Source organism: Oncorhynchus masou, chromosome 17 (genome assembly GCF_036934945.1).
Source record: "Oncorhynchus masou masou isolate Uvic2021 chromosome 17, UVic_Omas_1.1, whole genome shotgun sequence".
Taxonomy (NCBI): Eukaryota; Metazoa; Chordata; class Actinopteri; order Salmoniformes; family Salmonidae; genus Oncorhynchus; species Oncorhynchus masou.
Genome location: NC_088228.1, coordinates 6,178,021 through 6,198,474, shown reverse-complemented (window position 1 = coordinate 6,198,474; position 20,454 = coordinate 6,178,021). Strand labels below are relative to the sequence as shown.

General features: G+C 43.6%; 1 protein-coding gene across 1 annotated transcript in view; it reads right to left on the bottom strand.

Annotated features, from left to right (window-relative positions):
• Positions 1–12,948: 12,948 nt before the first annotated feature.
• The window catches only part of fbxl7 (F-box and leucine-rich repeat protein 7), a 71,802-nt gene continuing 64,296 nt past the window's right edge, over positions 12,949–20,454 (bottom strand). Inside the window, exons 2-3 of the mRNA XM_064992094.1 lie at positions 16,890–17,525; positions 12,949–14,718 (exon numbers count right to left, since the gene is read on the bottom strand). Coding sequence (XP_064848166.1) covers positions 13,982–14,718; positions 16,890–17,511 — 1,359 coding nt within the window. The 5' untranslated portion in view covers positions 17,512–17,525 and the 3' untranslated portion in view covers positions 12,949–13,981. The remainder of the gene's footprint in view (positions 14,719–16,889; positions 17,526–20,454) is intronic.

Below are 20,454 nucleotides of genomic sequence, written 5' to 3'. Positions count from 1 at the left end.
ACATGTAATCTAACTAACAATTCCAAAACTAATTTCTTATACACAGTGTAAGGGGATAAAGAATATGTACATAAAGATATGAATGAGTGATGGTGCAGAGCAGCATAGGCAAGATACAGTAGATGGTATCGAGTACAGTATATACATATGAGAAGAGTATGTAAACAAAGTGGCATAGTTAAAGCGGCTAGTGATACATGTATTACATAAGGATGCAGTAGATGAGAGTACAGTATATACGTATACATATGAGATGAATAATGTAGAGTATGTAAACATTATATTAGGTAGCATTGTTTAAAGTGGCTAGTGATATATTTTACATCCTTTCCCATCAATTAACAATTATTGAAGTGGCTGGAGTTGAGTCAGTGTGTTGGCAGCAGCCACTAACATTGAGTGGCTGCTGCCAACACACTGACTCAACTCCAGCCAGTTTAACAGTCTGATGGCCTTGAGATAGAAGCTGTTTTTCAGTCTCTCGGTCCCAGCTTTGATGCACCTGCACTGACCTCGCCTTCTGGATGATAGCGGGGTGAACAGGCAGTGGCTCGGGTGGTTGTTGTCCTTGATGATCTTTATGGCCTTCCTGTGACATCGGGTGGTGTAGGTGTCCTGGAGGGCAGGTAGTTTGCCCCCGGTGATGCGTTGTGCAGACCTCACTACCCTCTGGAGAGCCTTACGGTTGTGAGCGGAGCAGTTGCCGTACCAGGCGGTGATACAGCCCGCCAGGATGCTCTCGATTGTGCATCTGTAGAAGTTTGTGAGTGCTTTTGGTGACAAGCCGAATTTCTTCAGCCTCCTGAGGTTGAAGAGGCGCTGCTGCGCCTTCTTCACGATGCTGTCTGTGTGAGTGGACCAATTCAGTTTGTCTGTGATGTGTACGAAATGAATATGATAGCAGATTTTTACTGTACCCAAAACCATTCTGTGATTTTATTTGACCGATATGGGATTGACATTATATGGCATTACTGTATAAATGTAATTTAGGTTTAACTGAATTGCGCATCAAGAGACGTTTTTATAACCATTTCGTTTCACTATGTCAATGGTGAAATACATGTAGGAAGAACACACAAACAGTAGGTGGCAGCATAACCTCAAGGATGAGAATCCACACATTTGTATCGACAATTAAATTGGTCTTTATTTCACGAAGCCGTGCCTCTCCAAAGCAATGGCGATGTTCAAATGGCTAAACAAGGAGAACGCAGTGCCGTGCCTAATGTCCAGTTTTGAACGCCGTGTCCGTTGCTAGGCATCCCACAGGTGCACTTACTTGGCTGTAGGGTCCTCGTTGTCATGGGTACAGGGGAAGGCCTGGACCACCTGCGCGTTTTGATTGGCTATGGGCCGAGCTGCTCGCTGCAATAACCTTCCTTGACATCATGTCAAACTCAGATGGCATGAAGAGGAGTAACACTTCAGTGGATACAACATGGAGACTTCTGAACATCTTCACAACTGACAAAAGATATGGCTCATGTATTGACATTGTAACAGTGTTATATAGCGCTATGCGTTTCTGCACACACCTTAGTTCCTACTACCTTACCTGCATGTTTCATTTTTATTCTTTTGTCTAATGTATGCTGAGCCCTTTTAAACTAAACTCATACCTGTATTATTGGGTTGAAAAATGGCCCATTTGGGAACTTATAACTGTCTAAATTGCAACGTAGTGTCTGACTTGCCTAGTTAAATAAAGATAAGATAAAATAAATATTTGTATTATTTTTTGGTTCTGGTGGTCATCCCAAAAATGTAACCTGGAAAACATTCTCTGCCGACAACAAATACCTTCTTTGGAGGACTGAATAGGCTGGGGAGGGTCAATGTCCATACCAAAGTTAAAAATGCTCTGCAGCGGGAGGTGATTGGCTGAGGTTGTCCTGCCCACATCATTCATAACATGGCCAGAACAGCTTTGGATGTGATGTTGAGAACCTGCTCACAAAGATATTTGGATGTGTTCATATTTTCACCGTCAGAGTAGAAAGACTGACGGGCCTTCCGCCTGGCTACTCCAACCTCGGCCAACAGCTCCCCCCCCCCCGCAGCTACTCGACCCAAGCCTCTCCAGGTTCTCCTTTACCCAAATCCAGATAGCAGATGTTCTGAAAGAGCTGCAAAACCTGGACCCGTACAAATCAGCTGGGCTTGACAATCTGGGCCCTCTATTTCTGAAACTATCCGCCGCCATTGTCGCAACCCCTATTACCAGCATGTTCAACCTCTCATATCGTCTGAGATCCCCAAGGATTGGAAAGCTGCCGCAGTCATCCCCTTCTTCAAAGGGGGAGACACCCTGGACCCAAACTGCTACAGACCTATATCCATCCTGCCCTGCCTATCTCAGGTCTTCGAAAGCCAAGTCAACAAACAGGTCACAGACCATCTCGAATCTCACCGGACCTTCTCCGCTGTGCAATCTGGTTTCCGAGCCGGTTACGGGTGCACCTCAGCCACACTCAAGGTACTAAACGATATCATAACCACCATCGATAAAAGACAGTACTGTGCAGCCGTCTTCATCAACCTTGCCAAGGCTTTCGACTCTGTCAATCACCATATTCTTATCGGCAGACTCAGTAGCCAAAGCCTCCTTCACTCACGCCGCCTTCACTCACGCCACTCACGCAGCAACAAAGCCTCCTTCACTCACGCCGCCAAACTTACCCAAGTAAAACTGACTATCCTACCGATCCTCAACTTCGGCGATGTCATCTACAAAATTGCCTTATACCACCCACCACTGCGACCTGTATGCTCTAGTCGGCTGGCCCTCGCTACATATTCGTCGCCAGACCCACTGGCTCCAGGCCATCTACAAGTCCATGCTAGGTAAAGCTCCGCCTTATCTCAGTTCATTGGTCACGATGGCAACACCCACCCGTAGCATGCGCTCCAGCAGGTGTATCTCACTGATCATCCCTAAAGCCAACACCTCATTTGGCTGCCTTTCGTTCCAGTTCTCTGCTGCCTGTGACTGGAACGAATTGCAAAAAAAAAAAAAAATCCCTGAAGTTGGAGACTTTTATCTCCCTCACCAACTTCAAACATCTGCTATCTGAGCAGCTAACCGATCGCTGCAGCTGTACATAGCCTATCGGTAAATAGCCCACCCCATTTTACCTACCTCATCCCCATACTGTTTTTATTTATTTACTTTTCTGCTCTTTTGCACACCAATATCTCTACCTATACATGACCATCTGATCATTTATCACTCCAGTGTTAATCTGCAATATTGTAATTATTCGCCTACCTCCTCATGCCTTTTGCACACAATGTATATAGACTCCCTTTTTTTTCTACTGTGTTATCGACTTGTTAATTGTTTACTCCATGTGTAACTCTGTGTTGTCTGTTTACACTGCTATGCTTTATCTTGGCCAGGTCGCAGTTGCAAATGAGAACTTGTTCTCAACTAGCCTACCTGGTTAAATAAAGGTGAAATAAAAATAAAATTAAAAAAATGTCCATGCTCCCTGCTCTAGATAGAGTGCTGAAAATGTATGTGCAATTGAAATCCTTTTTTATTTCTGAAGATTTTTATTTCTGAAGACAAATGCCCTGTTGTACTGCGAACAATGTTCGAAGATCCACTGACTGAACTTTGGCTGGCCTTTGTCCATGGAAACTTGACACGAATTCCGTGACACGATCAAGATGCTTGGAGGCCAGGACCACTGTGCTGTGGAGTCCGCTGCTATTCTGAGAAACGTTGAGGCAAAATTGACTGCAAGACGTGATGACAACTTCATTCCAGTGGTCAGAGGACTTCTGAGAGAACTAGAGGACAATGGAGCCATGTCTAAAGAGAGCTTTCTCAAAACATCCCAATCATTCTTCACTACGGCTGTGAACTAATTGCAAGCATGGGGAAAGCACACAGATAATCTAAAAGATTCACATGGTCTCCTTTTAAAAAGGCAACCTCTGCGTGAAGACATCCAGAAGGCAGCAGTCACACTGCAGGAAAAATGCCCCAATGTGACCATCAATGAGGATGCATTGTGTGACGAGGTTACTGGCCTGCAAGAGTTCCTAAAGGGGGATCGCTTGAAGAATGGAAAACATCTGAGACACAGCTTGGTCAGAGATGCAGCATGGTGGTTACCCACTTCAAAGAGAACGACATCCCTAACCTGGCTAGATTAGTGTCTGTTGTCATGTGCTTACCTGGAAGTAATGCACCAGTCGAGAGAGTATTCTCCCAAACTAATAATATATGGACAGCAGCAAGAAATAGGTGCACTGTACCTACCATCGAGACCATGCTTATTGTGAAGACAAACTTCAACCTCCCCTGCCAGGAGTTCATGGAGAAGCTTGTCAAAGAGAGCAATCCTGAAGAAAATACATTCTTCTGAGAAATACACAGATTAGTTTGGTACAAGTATATTATGTAGTTACCATTATCATCAGCATCTTATTTCTTTATTATGTTGTTAAGTATTTCATATATACTATTGTCTCTTTTTTTCAATTTTGCTCATGTTCTCTTCTGTTCTTATTCTACTCAGACGAGCAGGACCACTGAATGGCTGTTCAGATTGGACAGTTCTGTCTTGTCTGTAGTGTTTCTGTAGTATAGTTGTTTTCTCTATCACAATGTGCCTGTTAGACGAAACACATGAAACCGGAATTGACCCTTTTTTCTCCTAGATAATAACATTGGATATTTTAATTATATATTGACCGCCGAACTGGTTCTCCCCGGTTCTCATTCCAGAAATCTGGTCACCTTATGTTAAAGTCGAAGTCGAATTGCAAGTCATCATATTTGTGACTCAAGTCTGGCTCAAGTCCAAGTCATGTGACTCGAGTCCACACCTGGTCTGTAGATCTCCGGATTTATTTTCAATAATGACACACTTCGCACACGACAAAACACTTGCATAATATGGCCGAGCCAAACCGAAAAACAGGCTGAATGTTGTCACACTCAATCAGCTGGCAAATTTCACAAACACTTCCAGCTGATTGCGAGGAAATGCTTTGGTCAGCTGCCTTGGGTTACATTTGTCTATTTACATATTGTGCATCACCTGCATGGGTCAGGAGATTGAAAATACAAGTGACAATTTAGCTAACGAGATTGCAGTACGATAGAAAAAGGGTGTCTATGGGAACTATTTCACGCTCTGAATATTTGTACATGACACTTCCGGACTGATGCTTGCCTAAACGTCAGAATGTCACCATGTTTACCCCGTGGCTATTCAGTCTGAAATAAGAAGTCTGTCTAAAATAAAAAGTCTATACGAGGCAGAATGTTGACTAAAATGATATTTACGCTTACTTGACCTGTTGCACATGCTGTTGGTCCATTTGATGGTAGGTTGGAGGAGATTGGGTATCTGCAGGAAAGTGTTGTTTACCCGACTTTTTGTTGTAGGTTATGTCAACGTGTTAAACTTACCAGTAAAGAAGTGTGCGCTAAATACCCGTTTGTATTTTTGACGCTGGCGTCCAACCACCTCGTTTTACAGCAAGTATCCATGCATCTCGTTGTGCTGCTCCTCCGGGAAAATCTATACACTTTTCATTTATGTCAATCGGGAACACCCCACCAGCGAACATGAATGTCCAAAGCTTTTTACTCTCTACATGGCCCTTAATGTCCTCATATTACTAGCCTAATTCTAGGAGGTAGCTAGATACTATTTTTTTAGACGTTATTTAGCTGTTGGTTTACATTCGCACAGGAAGTTTTCTGGGAACAACGGTTGCGAAACACTTCCGAACATAGCTCCTTGAAAACGGTTCCCTACTGAGCGATATCATTTGCCGCTATGGCCAAGCTGCAAAGTCAACATTGGCTATATCGTGAAATATATTGGCTAGAATATGGCTATAAATTAGCCAGAATCGAATATAATTAGAATAGAACTGTATTGTCCCTCAGAATGGTCAATTAGTATGTTTTTTTTCGTGCCAACAATAAAACAAGAACATGATGTTGTACACAAACGCCTGAATCACACCGATAGTATGTGTTTACGCAAAATAGTACGCAGCATCATTTGGATGTGTGCAACAAATGTTCAACATTCACCTTCCGCTACCATTTCTGTCAAGCCGTCTACACATACATTTTGACGCTGAACTAGATAAATCCAACGTATGCACATGTAACAGTATAATTTTAAACCGTCCCCTCGCCCATACCCGGGCGCGAACCAGGGACCTTCTGCACACATCAACAACAGTCACCCTCGAAGCGTCGTTACCCATCGCTCCACAAAAGACGTCACCGATTGAAACGCTATTTAGCGCGCACCGCTAACTAAGCTAGCCATTTCACATCCGTTACACACAACACAGAACGCAGTGCAACTGCCTCTCCAACGCAATGCCGCAAGGCAAACGCAGTGTTCCATATCATATTCTTCACACCAATGCTGTTGCTAAACGTTTCTTAAACAGAACAAAAATTGGGCGGGAGCTACCTTTATTTGTCCTATAGAAATTCTTGTTTTAGTTGCAAAATGTTTAAACTGTTTTGACTAATAATTACACACCTGAAATCTCACTGCCATGCTATATTGGATGTAGTTAGCACATTCACCACTACGTGGCAGAATTTGACAGGTTTCAGTAGAACAAAGGCGATGGGTTATGTAAAGTCCAGGAATGTGATTGTACTTGTTCATAATATTGACATTAAACAGGGAAAATTAAATAAAATACAAATATAAAATAAAACACAAAGATTAGATTCTTTGTGGGCATGTGGTGGTCAATGTAATGCCGAGAATGGAAGAAGGAGACCATATTCTTTGTGGGCATGTGGTAGTCAATGTAATGCCGAGAATGGAAGCAGGAGACCATATTCTTTGTGGGCATGTGGTGGTCAATGTAATGCCGAGAATGGAAGCAGGAGACCATATTCTTTGATCTGGGTTGTTTGATTCAGTTCAATCTACCAATGTTTTCCAGTCACGGCCATACCGTCTGATGTATGCCACCATTTAATAAAACAACCCACACGATAGTAGTGTTAAATGGTGTGAGGACCTGACTGAATGTTTAATCTCTTACTGTAACTAATTCCAGCATGTAAAGTGACTTGAATGTTTTCAACAATATGATCTGTAGAGCAGCTAGGGGAATAATAATAACTCTATGATCTGTAGATTAGCCAGGGGAATAATAATAACTCTATGATCTGTAGAGCAGCCAGGGGAATAATAATAACTCTATGATCTGTAGATTAGCCAGGGGAATAATAATAACTCTATGATCTGTAGAGCAGCCAGGGGGAATAATAATAACTATATGATCTGTAGAGCAGCCAGGGGAATAATAATAACTCTATGATCTGTAGAGCAGCCAGGGGAATAATAATAACTCTATGATCTGTAGAGCAGCCAGGGGAATAATAACTATATGATCTGTAGAGCAGCCAGGGGGAATAATAACTATATGATCTGTAGAGCAGCCAGGGGAATAATAACTATATGATCTGTAGAGCAGCCAGGGGGAATGATAACTCTATGATCTGTAGAGCAGCCAGGGGAATAATAATAACTCTATGATCTGTAGAGCAGCCAGGGGGAATAATAACTATATGATCTGTAGAGCAGCCAGGGGGAATAATAACTATATGATCTGTAGAGCAGCCAGGGGGAATAATAATAACTATATGATCTGTAGAGCAGCCAGGGGAATAATAATAACTCTATGATCTGTAGAGCAGCCAGGGGGAATAATAATAACTCTATGATCTGTAGAGCAGCCAGGGGAATAATAACTATATGATCTGTAGAGCAGCCAGGGGAATAATAATAACTCTATGATCTGTAGAGCAGCCAGGGGGAATAATAACTATATGATCTGTAGAGCAGCCAGGGGGAATAATAATAACTCTATGATCTGTAGAGCAGCCAGGGGAATAATAACTCTATGATCTGTAGAGCAGCCAGGGGAATAATAATAACTCTATGATCTGTAGAGCAGCCAGGGGGAATAATAACTATATGATCTGTAGAGCAGCCAGGGGGAATAATAACTATATGATCTGTAGAGCAGCCAGGGGGAATAATAACTATATGATCTGTAGAGCAGCCAGGGGGAATAATAACTATATGATCTGTAGAGCAGCCAGGGGGAATAATAATAACTATATGATCTGTAGAGCAGCCAGGGGAATAATAATAACTCTATGATCTGTAGAGCAGCCAGGGGAATAATAACTATATGATCTGTAGAGCAGCCAGGGGGAATAATAACTATATGATCTGTAGAGCAGCCAGGGGAATAATAACTATATGATCTGTAGAGCAGCCAGGGGGAATGATAACTCTATGATCTGTAGAGCAGCCAGGGGGAATAATAACTATATGATCTGTAGAGCAGCCAGGAGGAATAATAACTATATGATCTGTAGAGCAGCCAGGGGGAATAATAACTATATGATCTGTAGAGCAGCCAGGGGGAATAATAACTATATGATCTGTAGAGCAGCCAGGGGAATAATAACTATATGATCTGTAGTGCAGCCAGGGGGAATAATAACTCTATGATCTGTAGAGCAGCCAGGGGGAATGATAACTCTATGATCTGTAGAGCAGCCAGGGGGAATAATAACTATATGATCTGTAGAGCAGCCAGGGGGAATAATAATAACTCTATGATCTGTAGAGCAGCCAGGGGAATAATAACTCTATGATCTGTAGAGCAGCCAGGGGAATAATAATAACTCTATGATCTGTAGAGCAGCCAGGGGGAATAATAACTATATGATCTGTAGAGCAGCCAGGGGGAATAATAACTATATGATCTGTAGAGCAGCCAGGGGGAATAATAATAACTATATGATCTGTAGAGCAGCCAGGGGAATAATAATAACTCTATGATCTGTAGAGCAGCCAGGGGGAATAATAATAACTCTATGATCTGTAGAGCAGCCAGGGGAATAATAACTATATGATCTGTAGAGCAGCCAGGGGGAATAATAACTATATGATCTGTAGAGCAGCCAGGGGAATAATAACTATATGATCTGTAGAGCAGCCAGGGGGAATGATAACTCTATGATCTGTAGAGCAGCCAGGGGGAATAATAACTATATGATCTGTAGAGCAGCCAGGAGGAATAATAACTATATGATCTGTAGAGCAGCCAGGGGGAATAATAACTATATGATCTGTAGAGCAGCCAGGGGGAATAATAACTATATGATCTGTAGAGCAGCCAGGGGAATAATAACTATATGATCTGTAGAGCAGCCAGGGGGAATAATAACTCTATGATCTGTAGAGCAGCCAGGGGGAATGATAACTCTATGATCTGTAGAGCAGCCAGGGGGAATAATAACTATATGATCTGTAGAGCAGCCAGGGGGAATAATAACTCTATGATCTGTAGAGCAGCCAGGGGGAATAATAACTATATGATCTGTAGAGCAGCCAGGAGGAATAATAACTATATGATCTGTAGAGCAGCCAGGGGGAATAATAACTATATGATCTGTAGAGCAGCCAGGAGGAATAATAACTATATGATCTGTAGAGCAGCCAGGGGGAATAATAACTATATGATCTGTAGAGCAGCCAGGGGGAATAATAACTTTATGATCTGTAGAGCAGCCAGGGGGAATAATAACTCTATGATCTGTAGAGCAGCCAGGGGGAATAATAACTCTATGATCTGTAGAGCAGCCAGGGGGAATAATAACTATATGATCTGTAGAGCAGCCAGGGGGAATAATAACTATATGATCTGTAGAGCAGCCAGGGGGAATAATAATAACTCTGTGATCTGTAGATTAGCCAGGGGGAATAATAACTATATGATCTGTAGAGCAGCCAGGGGGAATGATAACTCTATGATCTGTAGAGCAGCCAGGGGGAATAATAACTCTATGATCTGTAGATTAGCCAGGGGGAATAATAACTATATGATCTGTAGAGCAGCCAGGGGGAATAATAACTCTGTGATCTGTAGATTAGCCAGGGGGAATAATAACTCTATGATCTGTAGATTAGCCAGGGGGAATAATAACTATATGATCTGTAGAGCAGCCAGGGGGAATGATAACTCTATGATCTGTAGAGCAGCCAGGGGGAATAATAACTCTATGATCTGTAGAGCAGCCAGGGGGAATAATAACTATATGATCTGTAGAGCAGCCAGAGGGAATAATAACTATATGATCTGTAGAGCAGCCAGGGGGAATAATAACTATATGATCTGTAGAGCAGCCAGGGGGAATAATAACTCTATGATCTGTAGATTAGCCAGGGGGAATAATAACTCTATGATCTGTAGAGCAGCCAGGAGGAATAATAACTATATGATCTGTAGAGCAGCCAGGGGGAATGATAACTCTATGATCTGTAGAGCAGCCAGGGGGAATAATAACTATATGATCTGTAGAGCAGCCAGGGGGAATAATAATAACTATACGATCTGTAGATTAGCCAGGGGGAATAATAACTATATGATCTGTAGAGCAGCCAGGGGGAATGATAACTCTATGATCTGTAGATTAGCCAGGGGGAATAATAACTCTATGATCTGTAGAGCAGCCAGGGGGAATAATAACTCTATGATCTGTAGATTAGCCAGGGGGAATAATAACTATATGATCTGTAGAGCAGCCAGGGGGAATAATAATAACTATATGATCTGTAGAGCAGCCAGGGGGAATAATAATAACTCTATGATCTGTAGAGCAGCCAGGGGGAATAATAACTCTATGATCTGTAGAGCAGCCAGGGGAATAATAATAACTATATGATCTGTAGAGCAGCCAGGGGGAATAATAACTATATGATCTGTAGAGCAGCCAGGGGGAATAATAATAACTCTATGATCTGTAGAGCAGCCAGGGGGAATAATAACTCTATGATCTGTAGAGCAGCCAGGGGGAATAATAATAACTCTATGATCTGTAGAGCAGCCAGGAGGAATAATAATAACTCTATGATCTGTAGATTAGCCAATGGGAATAATAATAACTATATGATCTGTAGATTAGCCAGGGGGAATAATAATAACTCTATGATCTGTAGAGCAGCCAGGGGGAATGATAACTCTATGATCTGTAGAGCAGCCAGGGGGAATAATAACTCTATGATCTGTAGAGCAGCCAGGGGGAATAATAATAACTATATGATCTGTAGAGCAGCCAGGGGGAATAATAATAACTCTATGATCTGTAGAGCAGCCAGGGGGAATAATAACTATATGATCTGTAGAGCAGCCAGGGGGAATAATAACTATATGATCTGTAGATTAGCCAGGGGGAATAATAACTATATGATCTGTAGAGCAGCCAGGGGAATAATAACTATATGATCTGTAGATTAGCCAGGGGGAATACTAACTATATGATCTGTAGAGCAGCCAGGGGGAATAATAACTATATGATCTGTAGAGCAGCCAGGGGGAATAATAACTATATGATCTGTAGAGCAGCCAGGGGGAATAATAACTCTATGATCTGTAGATTAGCCAGGGGGAATAATAACTCTATGATCTGTAGAGCAGCCAGGGGGAATAATAACTATATGATCTGTAGAGCAGCCAGGGGGAATAATAACTCTATGATCTGTAGAGCAGCCAGGGGGAATAATATTAACTCTATGATCTGTAGATTAGCCAGGGGGAATAATAACTATATGATCTGTAGAGCAGCCAGGGGGAATAATAACTCTATGATCTGTAGAGCAGCCAGGGGGAATAATAACTATATGATCTGTAGAGCAGCCAGGGGGAATAATAACTCTATGATCTGTAGAGCAGCCAGGGGGAATAATAACTATATGATCTGTAGAGCAGCCAGGGGGAATAATAACTATATGATCTGTAGAGCAGCCAGGGGGAATAATAACTCTATGATCTGTAGAGCAGCCAGGGGGAATAATATTAACTCTATGATCTGTAGATTAGCCAGGGGGAATAATAACTATATGATCTGTAGAGCAGCCAGGGGGAATAATAACTCTATGATCTGTAGAGCAGCCAGGGGGAATAATAACTATATGATCTGTAGAGCAGCCAGGGGAATAATAACTATATGATCTGTAGAGCAGCCAGGGGGAATAATAACTATATGATCTGTAGAGCAGCCAGGGGGAATAATAACTCTATGATCTGTAGAGCAGCCAGGGGGAATAATAACTCTATGATCTGTAGAGCAGCCAGGGGGAATAATAACTCTATGATCTGTAGAGCAGCCAGGGGGAATAATAACTATATGATCTGTAGAGCAGCCAGGGGGAATAATAACTATATGATCTGTAGAGCAGCCGGTGGGAATGATAATTCTATGATCTGTAGAGCAGCCAGGGGGAATAATAACTATATGATCTGTAGAGCAGCCGGTGGGAATGATAATTCTATGATCTGTAGAGCAGCCAGGGGGAATAATAACTCTATGATCTGTAGAGCAGCCAGGGGGAATAATAACTATATGATCTGTAGAGCAGCCGGTGGGAATGATAATTCTATGATCTGTAGATTAGCCAGGGGGAATAAACACACCTATGAATGGAAGTCACCATTCCAGACAGAGTTGCATGGCGAGCTCCTTAGTGTCTCATTAGTTTGTAATCACAAGCAATGTTTTGCATGGACCATTTCCTGAAATGTTTAAAGAAATAAAAGATATGCTATTTGTGTAAAAAACCCAATATGGTGTGATCAGCACAGACAAATCAGGAAATCAATTGTTAGACACATAACAGTAATTCATTCTGTTATGAAAATACAAAATAAAACGTATTATGACAGATGACCAACCTTGACTAAGGTGCGAGTTCGACCCTTGTTTTACATAGAAGAAATCTTACTCCTCAATGTCTGAGGAAAAATCATTCATTCCTGATAATTGCACATATTCATTTTAAACATTAAGTAGTGTCTCTGTTTGATTGCGTACTAGTTCTATAATAATAATTTTGAGACATACATGACTCAGAGGCCATCCTCATTTAGGACATTATTTTATTCCACTATTATGTCAATAAAAAATAGAGAAGTGAACACACTTGTTCTAGTGATTGTCTGAGCGTAGTTGGTGTACACAATTCTTTAACAAAATGGAACTGGACATTGAATTCCCCCCAAAAAACAACCCACACTTCACTAACCACGGACATGATGGTAGGATTGTCTAGCATTTAAAAACTGCAGAAGAATGAAATGTAAACAATGAATACGAGCAGATTTTAGGCTCTAGTTGAAAAGCCAACATAAAAATGAAAAAAACAAGGTTTAAAAAGGAAATACAGAACGTTTGCCTCTGGGGCCCAAATGAGGTCCCCTTAAATGTACAGAAATATTGCTCATCGATCACCTGATTGGACAGGAAAGGTGCTCGCCTCTCCACGGCACGAGTCGAGGCATATTGTTTATTAAAACTAAGGGTTTTATGTGGTTTCATGAGTTAAGAAATGGACTAACGTTCTATCGTATGAACTGTACAGCCTCTTTAAGCAATGTGGAATGACTGGGAGTTACTGGACCCAGCAATGCCAACTGAAAGGGAGACCTCTTCAGTGGAATGTCACACGTGAACCTTTGACACAAATAAGATAATCATTACTCATAATTAAATTGCATTCCATTTCAAATTCTTGGCCAGACAAAGATACTGAGAAAGCACTAGAGTTGAGTTTTTCATGCTATTATAGTTGTTCCTTTCAAATGAATATACACTAGTGTTTTATTACATACAGCAGGCATCTGCTTAAAAACTGATCCCTTTTAGAATTAAAATGTGTTCTGAAAAACATACATTTTTTTGAAAGTTGAGAAACAGCTTGTAGTGAGGGAATAGGGAGGGGAAAAAATAACTTAAAAACAGTCTTATGAGTGCTATAATAACAACTATGATAGATTGTCATGTGCACATTACATTACGTGTAGGTGTGGGATACAGGCTTCAGTTTGTAACCCATCCTCCCTCCCCATCTCCTCAGAAAAAGGCCGGGTTTGTAGCCCATTTCCCCCCCACCCCTCAGAAAAAGGCTGGGTTTGTGTGCTCGATGACGCAGCGCTTGCAGTGGCGCTTCACGAATCGCAGTGCGTCCAGTGGCGCGTCGCAGTCCTGCACGTTGAGCAGCTGCAGGTCGAAGCAGTTGGCCGCCACCACTTGCAGCCCGCGGCCCGTGATGCTCTCGCACGACTTGAGGCTCAGCCGCTTCAGATTGAAACAGTTGAGCGCCAGCAGTTCCAGGCCTGCGTCCGACACCAGTGGACACTTCCCGATGTCCAGCGACTTCAGCTTGGGGCAACTCTTGGCCAGGTACTCCAGGCCGTGGTCCGTGAGGCCCTCGCAGCCCCGCGCGTTCAGGTATCGCAGCCGTGAGCAATACTTAGCGACATACCGAACCCCGACGTCAGTGATCTTTCCACAATGCGCCACGCTCAAGTAGCGCAACCGGCCTTCGAGCTTGGCGATCTCGCGCAGGCCGAAGTCGCTGACGTAGCGGCAGTCGCTGACGCTGAGCTCGCGCACGGCAGGGCAGTAGATGACCAGGTAGCGAAGACCCTCGTCGGTGAGGCGCATGCAGCGCCGCAGGTAGAGGTGGGTAAGCTGTGTGCAGTGGGCGGCGATGGTGTGCAGGCCTTCGTCCTCCAGGGCCAAGCAGTCAGTCATGTCCAGGTAGCGGATGGAGATCTGCTGGCCATGCATTGGCGATAGTTTAAGGGAGACCTCCCGCGTCAGACTGATGCAGGTCACCTTGGAGCAGCCTTGAGAGAGAGAGAGAGAGAGAGAGAGAAGAGAGAGAGAGAGAAGAGAGAGAGAAGAGAGAGAGAGAGAGAGAGAATGTAGTATTTAGGTGTATTCAGGATTTAGAGAGCGTATCAAAACTACCAACAACAAACAAAACAAAAGTAAAATACAGTCGACCACAGAACCCTTTTTTTAAAAACAGTCCCAACATTCAGAACATAGCTACTTTCTTAAGACTCACTAATTACATTTTATGGAATTCCATGTCCTGACCATTCTACTCCTGTGTGTTTTAATTCCCAGAGCGATATTAAAACCAGAAGTCATGAGCATTGAGATCTGCTACTGATCTACAAATGGAAAGCAGCACGGTGCTCCCTCTTAGAGGGGGGGGGGGCTAATTAAATGTAAAAACACAACGGATAGTAGGGGACACGTCTGGGTTTTCTGGTTCCACGCTTTTTGCATAATTTTTCCACGAAAACATGCCGGATGTTTTTAATTGTGACAGCCTTTCTTCTTTCACCAGGCCATCCCTTCCCGAAAAACATGATGTTGAGTTGAGCACCTTTAAAAGGCTTCTCTTTCTTTCCTCCTATAACCTCTCTTGTGCAGACTGAAACGTGGGATGCCCAGTTGAGAGGAAAAGGAAGCAAGGTACGACAGCTCTGAGACAGCAAGAAGAACGATGTTTGAACATTCGGGAAAGTGCTGAGCTGCCAGATCGGTTAGTTGATGGTCTTCCCTTTCGGGGAGTGTATGAAAGCTATGAAGTGGATGGAATGGTTTTGCATCGAGGGGAAACATCTGAGATGTGTTACTCCACTTTGTTTCTGAACATTTTTCTTCCATTTGAGGCCTAATGAACAGAACCCAGATTCCTTCAACAGAGGGAACTCCAGCAGACCTATGACACGCACCGGGACGGCAACAATCTACCCCGGCAGGAAGAAGGACACAGGAAGTGGGAAACAAAACACCAGGAAAGAGACTGAAGTCGCATTCCATTCAGTATGCAGTGAGAGTGTAGAGAGAGAAATACTGTGGAGAACAACACTGGGCTCTGGACAGCTTGTACCACAGAGGACATAGGAAGTTTGTCGGGTTGTCTCAGCAGGGTCAAATACATACTGGTATACATGTAACATTTGTGGTGGACTTATCTTGAGATTTGCACTTTTAGGAGTATTCCATTGGTTCGTTCCATTGTGCCAGGAAAACTAGTGATTGAAAGTATTACATAATGACATTCGACACACAGTATGTATTTCCCCTAGGTCTGCAAAGCTGGGTTGACTTGGACATGGTGTTAACTCAAAGAGGCCCTTTTTCACAGTGCTAGTCAAATTAGGGTTGTGTTATAAGCCTAACTGCTTTTTGACTAATCTTTCATAGAATAGTCATTTGACTCATGTCAGGTTTTCAGCATGGGAAATAATACTAACATCTGAACGCATTATTCAAAGAGTAGGTCTTTGAAGAGATGAGAGAAGAACATTCCAGAACATGGTGATCCTGTAAGTCCGTCATGTTGTAATGTAAACAGAGATAACGCCGTGGGGGAGGGGGGGGGGACAGTCAGAAGTAGTATTCATTACTGCCGGCCCCCGGTTCCTGAAGAACAGGAGAGCTAGGTCATAGGTCATACTTTAGGAATGTACCACCTTACTTACACATGGTTGCTCTGGTTTTGTCTTCTTTAAAATAACAACTCACAAGTTGTACCCGGGGAAATGAGTGCATAGAGGTGGCCTTGCTGTATGGGAGACTACCTCTCCAAGAGGAGAGTTGGCACCTTAGATACATTAGTCACCATAATGATTTCTGTATGGGAGACTACCTCTCCAAGAGGAGAGTTGGCACCTTAGATACATTAGTCACCATAATGATTTCTGTATGGGAGACTACCTCTCCAAGAGGAGAGTTGGCACCTTAGATACATTAGACACCATAACATCTCTGAGCAGCATGTACTGTATTTATTGTTTGAAGGCAGGAGGAGGCTAAGTGTACCTTTCTGTCTTTCACACAGTTTTGTCTTTGTGGCACTAATTCTGTTGACTGCGGGTATTGGTCTACTTGTGATAACTGTGATTTGTGGTGAGGGTTTTTTCCCTACTGAACCGAGTGAATACACTTGACATTAAGTCTGCTAAATGATTCAAATGTTCAATGTAAAAATGTTTACCTGAAACGTCTAGATGCTCCAGGTTGGGGCAGCGCGACACCACCTCGAACACAGCGTCATTGGACACGTTATAGCAGCCCGCCACCTCCAGGCGGCGCAGCTCGGGGCAGCACTGGGCCACCGTGAGCAGACCGCGGTCCGTCAACCTCCGGCACCCGCTCGCCACAAGGGTCTCCAGCATCAGGCACACGTTGGGCGTGTCCTGGCAGAGGCGCCGCGTCAGTACCCGCAACGCCCGGTCGACGTGGAGCACGTCCCCCGTCAGCCGGATGCTCCGCCACAGCCGGGGATCCCACGCCAGGTTGTACCAGCGGCGGCAGACGCGGGCGCAACGGCACAGCTGGTTGGTGGGCAGGCGGGCAAAGACGTCCAGGAAGATTTGGTCCGGCAAGAGGTCGATGGGCACCGATGCCCCCTGGTGGTGGTCCCGGGTGGCGCGGCGGCGTGAGTGGGTGGCGGAGAAGAAAGGGGGAGGGGAGGTGGCATGCACCATGGCAACCGTCTCAGAGGAAGAGGTGGAGGAGGAGCTGTTGAAGGGGGCCGACAGGGGGAGGAGAGGAGAGAGAGGGTGGAGGTGAGGAGGAAGGATGAGAGCAGGGCTGGGGGTGCTCAATGTCCGCATGCTCAGGTCCGAATCTGGGTGGGAGCGAAGGAGAGAAAGAAAGAGAGAGAGAGCGAGAGAGTGGGTTAATTGTTGCCTCTGTGTGTGAAACAACATACTGTCAGATGACCAATAGGAATGACTCTCTTTGTTCTCTGTGGCATGAAATTCTTCAGTGCTCACCCTGAGTTGACCTCGACAGCAGGGCTGACTTTAGTAAGAAAAAAACATACTGCAACCATCAAATAAACTAAATAATCACCCATAATGTGTAATCACTGATTTCATCAAGGATGGCTGCTGTATCCATTGTACCCAGATAACCACTGTAGACCATGTAAACCATGAATCAAAATGAATTATTTCCTACGAACCATGAATCAAAATCAATTATTTCCTACAAACCATGAATCAAAATGAATTATATTCTACAAACCATGAATCAAAATGAATTATTTCCTACGAACCATGAATCAAAATGAATTATTTCCTACAAACCATGAATCAAAATGAATTATATTCTACAAACCATGAATCAAAATGAATTATTTCCTACGAACCATGAATCAAAATGAATTATTTCCTACAAACCATGAATCAAAATGAATTATATTCTACAAACCATGAATCAAAATGAATTATTTCCTACGAACCATGAATCAAAATGAATTATTTCCTACAAACCATGAATCAAAATGAATTATTTCCTACGAACCATGAATCAAAATGAATTATTTCCTACGAACCATGAATCAAAATTAATTATTTCCTACGAACCATGAATCAAAATTAATTATTTCCTACGAACCATGAATCAAAATTAATTATTTCCTACGAACCATGAATCAAAATTAATTATTTTCTACATTTTTAAACCATGTTTGGGTAATTTGCACTACAGCAAATTAGGTATGAAAACAGACAGGTCCGTCTATTATGGCCGTGGGCCTGAACTCTGCAGCGTTCCTTCAACAGTCATGTCTATCTCTGTTACAAGACATCCTTGAAAGTACTTTTCCCCCAATGATCACTTACATAACTCTAATGACTTCAATGATGAGTTATGTCTAATTTGGTTAGGTATACATTGTTTAAATGGTCATGCCAAAGATGTCTATAAATCTGAATTTTCTGTCTGTCTGTCTGATTGAGGTACTATAATTACAGTCTGTCTGTCTGTCTGTCTGTCTGTCTGTCTGTCTGTCTGTCTGTCTGTCTGTCTGTCTGTCTATCTGAATATCTGTCTGTCAGATACTAAACTACAGGACTGCTTTGCGAGCACTGACTGGAATATGTTCCGGGATTCTTCCAATGGCATTGAGGATTACACCACATCAGTCACTGGCTTTATCAATAAGTGTATCGAGGAGGTCATCCCCACAGTGACTGTACATACACACCCCAACCAGAAGCCATGGGTTACAGGCAACATTCGCACAGAGCTAAAGGGTAGAGCTGCCGCTTTCGGGGAGTGGGACTTCAACCCGGAAGCTTATAAGAAATCCTGCTATGCCCTCCAACGAACCAACAAACAAGCAAAGCATCAATACAGAACTAAGATCAAATCGTACTACACCGGCTCCGACGCTCATTGGATGTGGCAGGGCTTGCAAACTCTTACACACTACAAAGGGAAGCACAGCTGCGAGCTGGCCAGTGACACGAGTCTACCGGACGAGCTAAATAACATTGATGCTCGCTTCGAGGCAAGTAACACTGAAACATGCATGGGAGCACCAGCTGTTCTGGAAGACTGTGATCATGGTCTCCGCAGCCGATGTGAGTAAGACTTTCAAACAGCTCAACATTCACAATGCCGCAGGGCCAGACGGTTTACCAGGACGTGTATTCCGAGCATGCGCTGACCAACTGGCAAATGTCTTCACTGACATTTTCAACCTCTCCCTTTCTGAGTCTGTAATACCAACATGTTCAAGCCCCAAGAACACTAAGTTAACCTGCCTAAATGACTACTAACCCATAGCACTAACGTCTGTAGCCATGAACTGCTTTGTAAGGCTGGTCATGGCTCACATCAACACCTTTATCCCAGAAACCCTAGACCCACTCCAATTTGCATACCATACCAACAGATCCACAGATGATGCAATCTCAATCGCACTCCACACTGCCCTTTCCCACCTGGACAAAAGGAACACCTATGTGAGAATGCTGTTCATTGACTACAGCTCAGCGTTGAACACCATAGTGCCCTCAAAGCTCATCAATAAGATAAGGACCCTGGGACTAAACACCTCCCTCTGCAACTGGATCCTGGACATCCTGACAGGCCGCCCCTAGGTGGTAAGGGTAGATAACAACACATCCGCCACGGTGATCCCCAACACTGGGGCTCCTCAGGGGTGCGTGCTCAGTCCCCTCCTGTACTCCCTGTTCACTCGTGACTACATGGCCAGGCACAACTCCAACACCATCATTAAGTTTGCTGATGACACAACAGTGGTAGGCCTGTTCACCAACAACAATGAGACTATAGGGAAGAGGTCAGAGGCCTGACCGTGTGGTGCCAGGACAACAACCTCTCCCTCAACGTGATCAAGACAAAGGAGATGATTGTGGACTGCAAGACAATTAGGACCAAGCACACCCCCATTCTCATCAACGGGGCTGTAGTGGAGCAGGTTGAGAGCTTCAAGTTCCTTGTCGTCCACATCACCAACAAACTAACATGGTCCAAGCACACCAAGACAGTCGTGAAGAGGGCACGACCAAACATATTCCCCATCAGGAGACTGAAAAGATTTTGCATGGGTCCTTAGATCCTCAAAAGGTTCTACAGCTGCACAGAGCATCCTGACGGGTTGCATTACTCCCTGGTATGGCAACTGCTCGGCCTCCGACCGCAAGGCACTACAGAGGGTAGTGGGTACGGCCCAGTACATTACCGGGGCTAAGCTTTCTGCTATCCAGGACCTCTATACTAGGCGGTGTCAGAGGAATGCT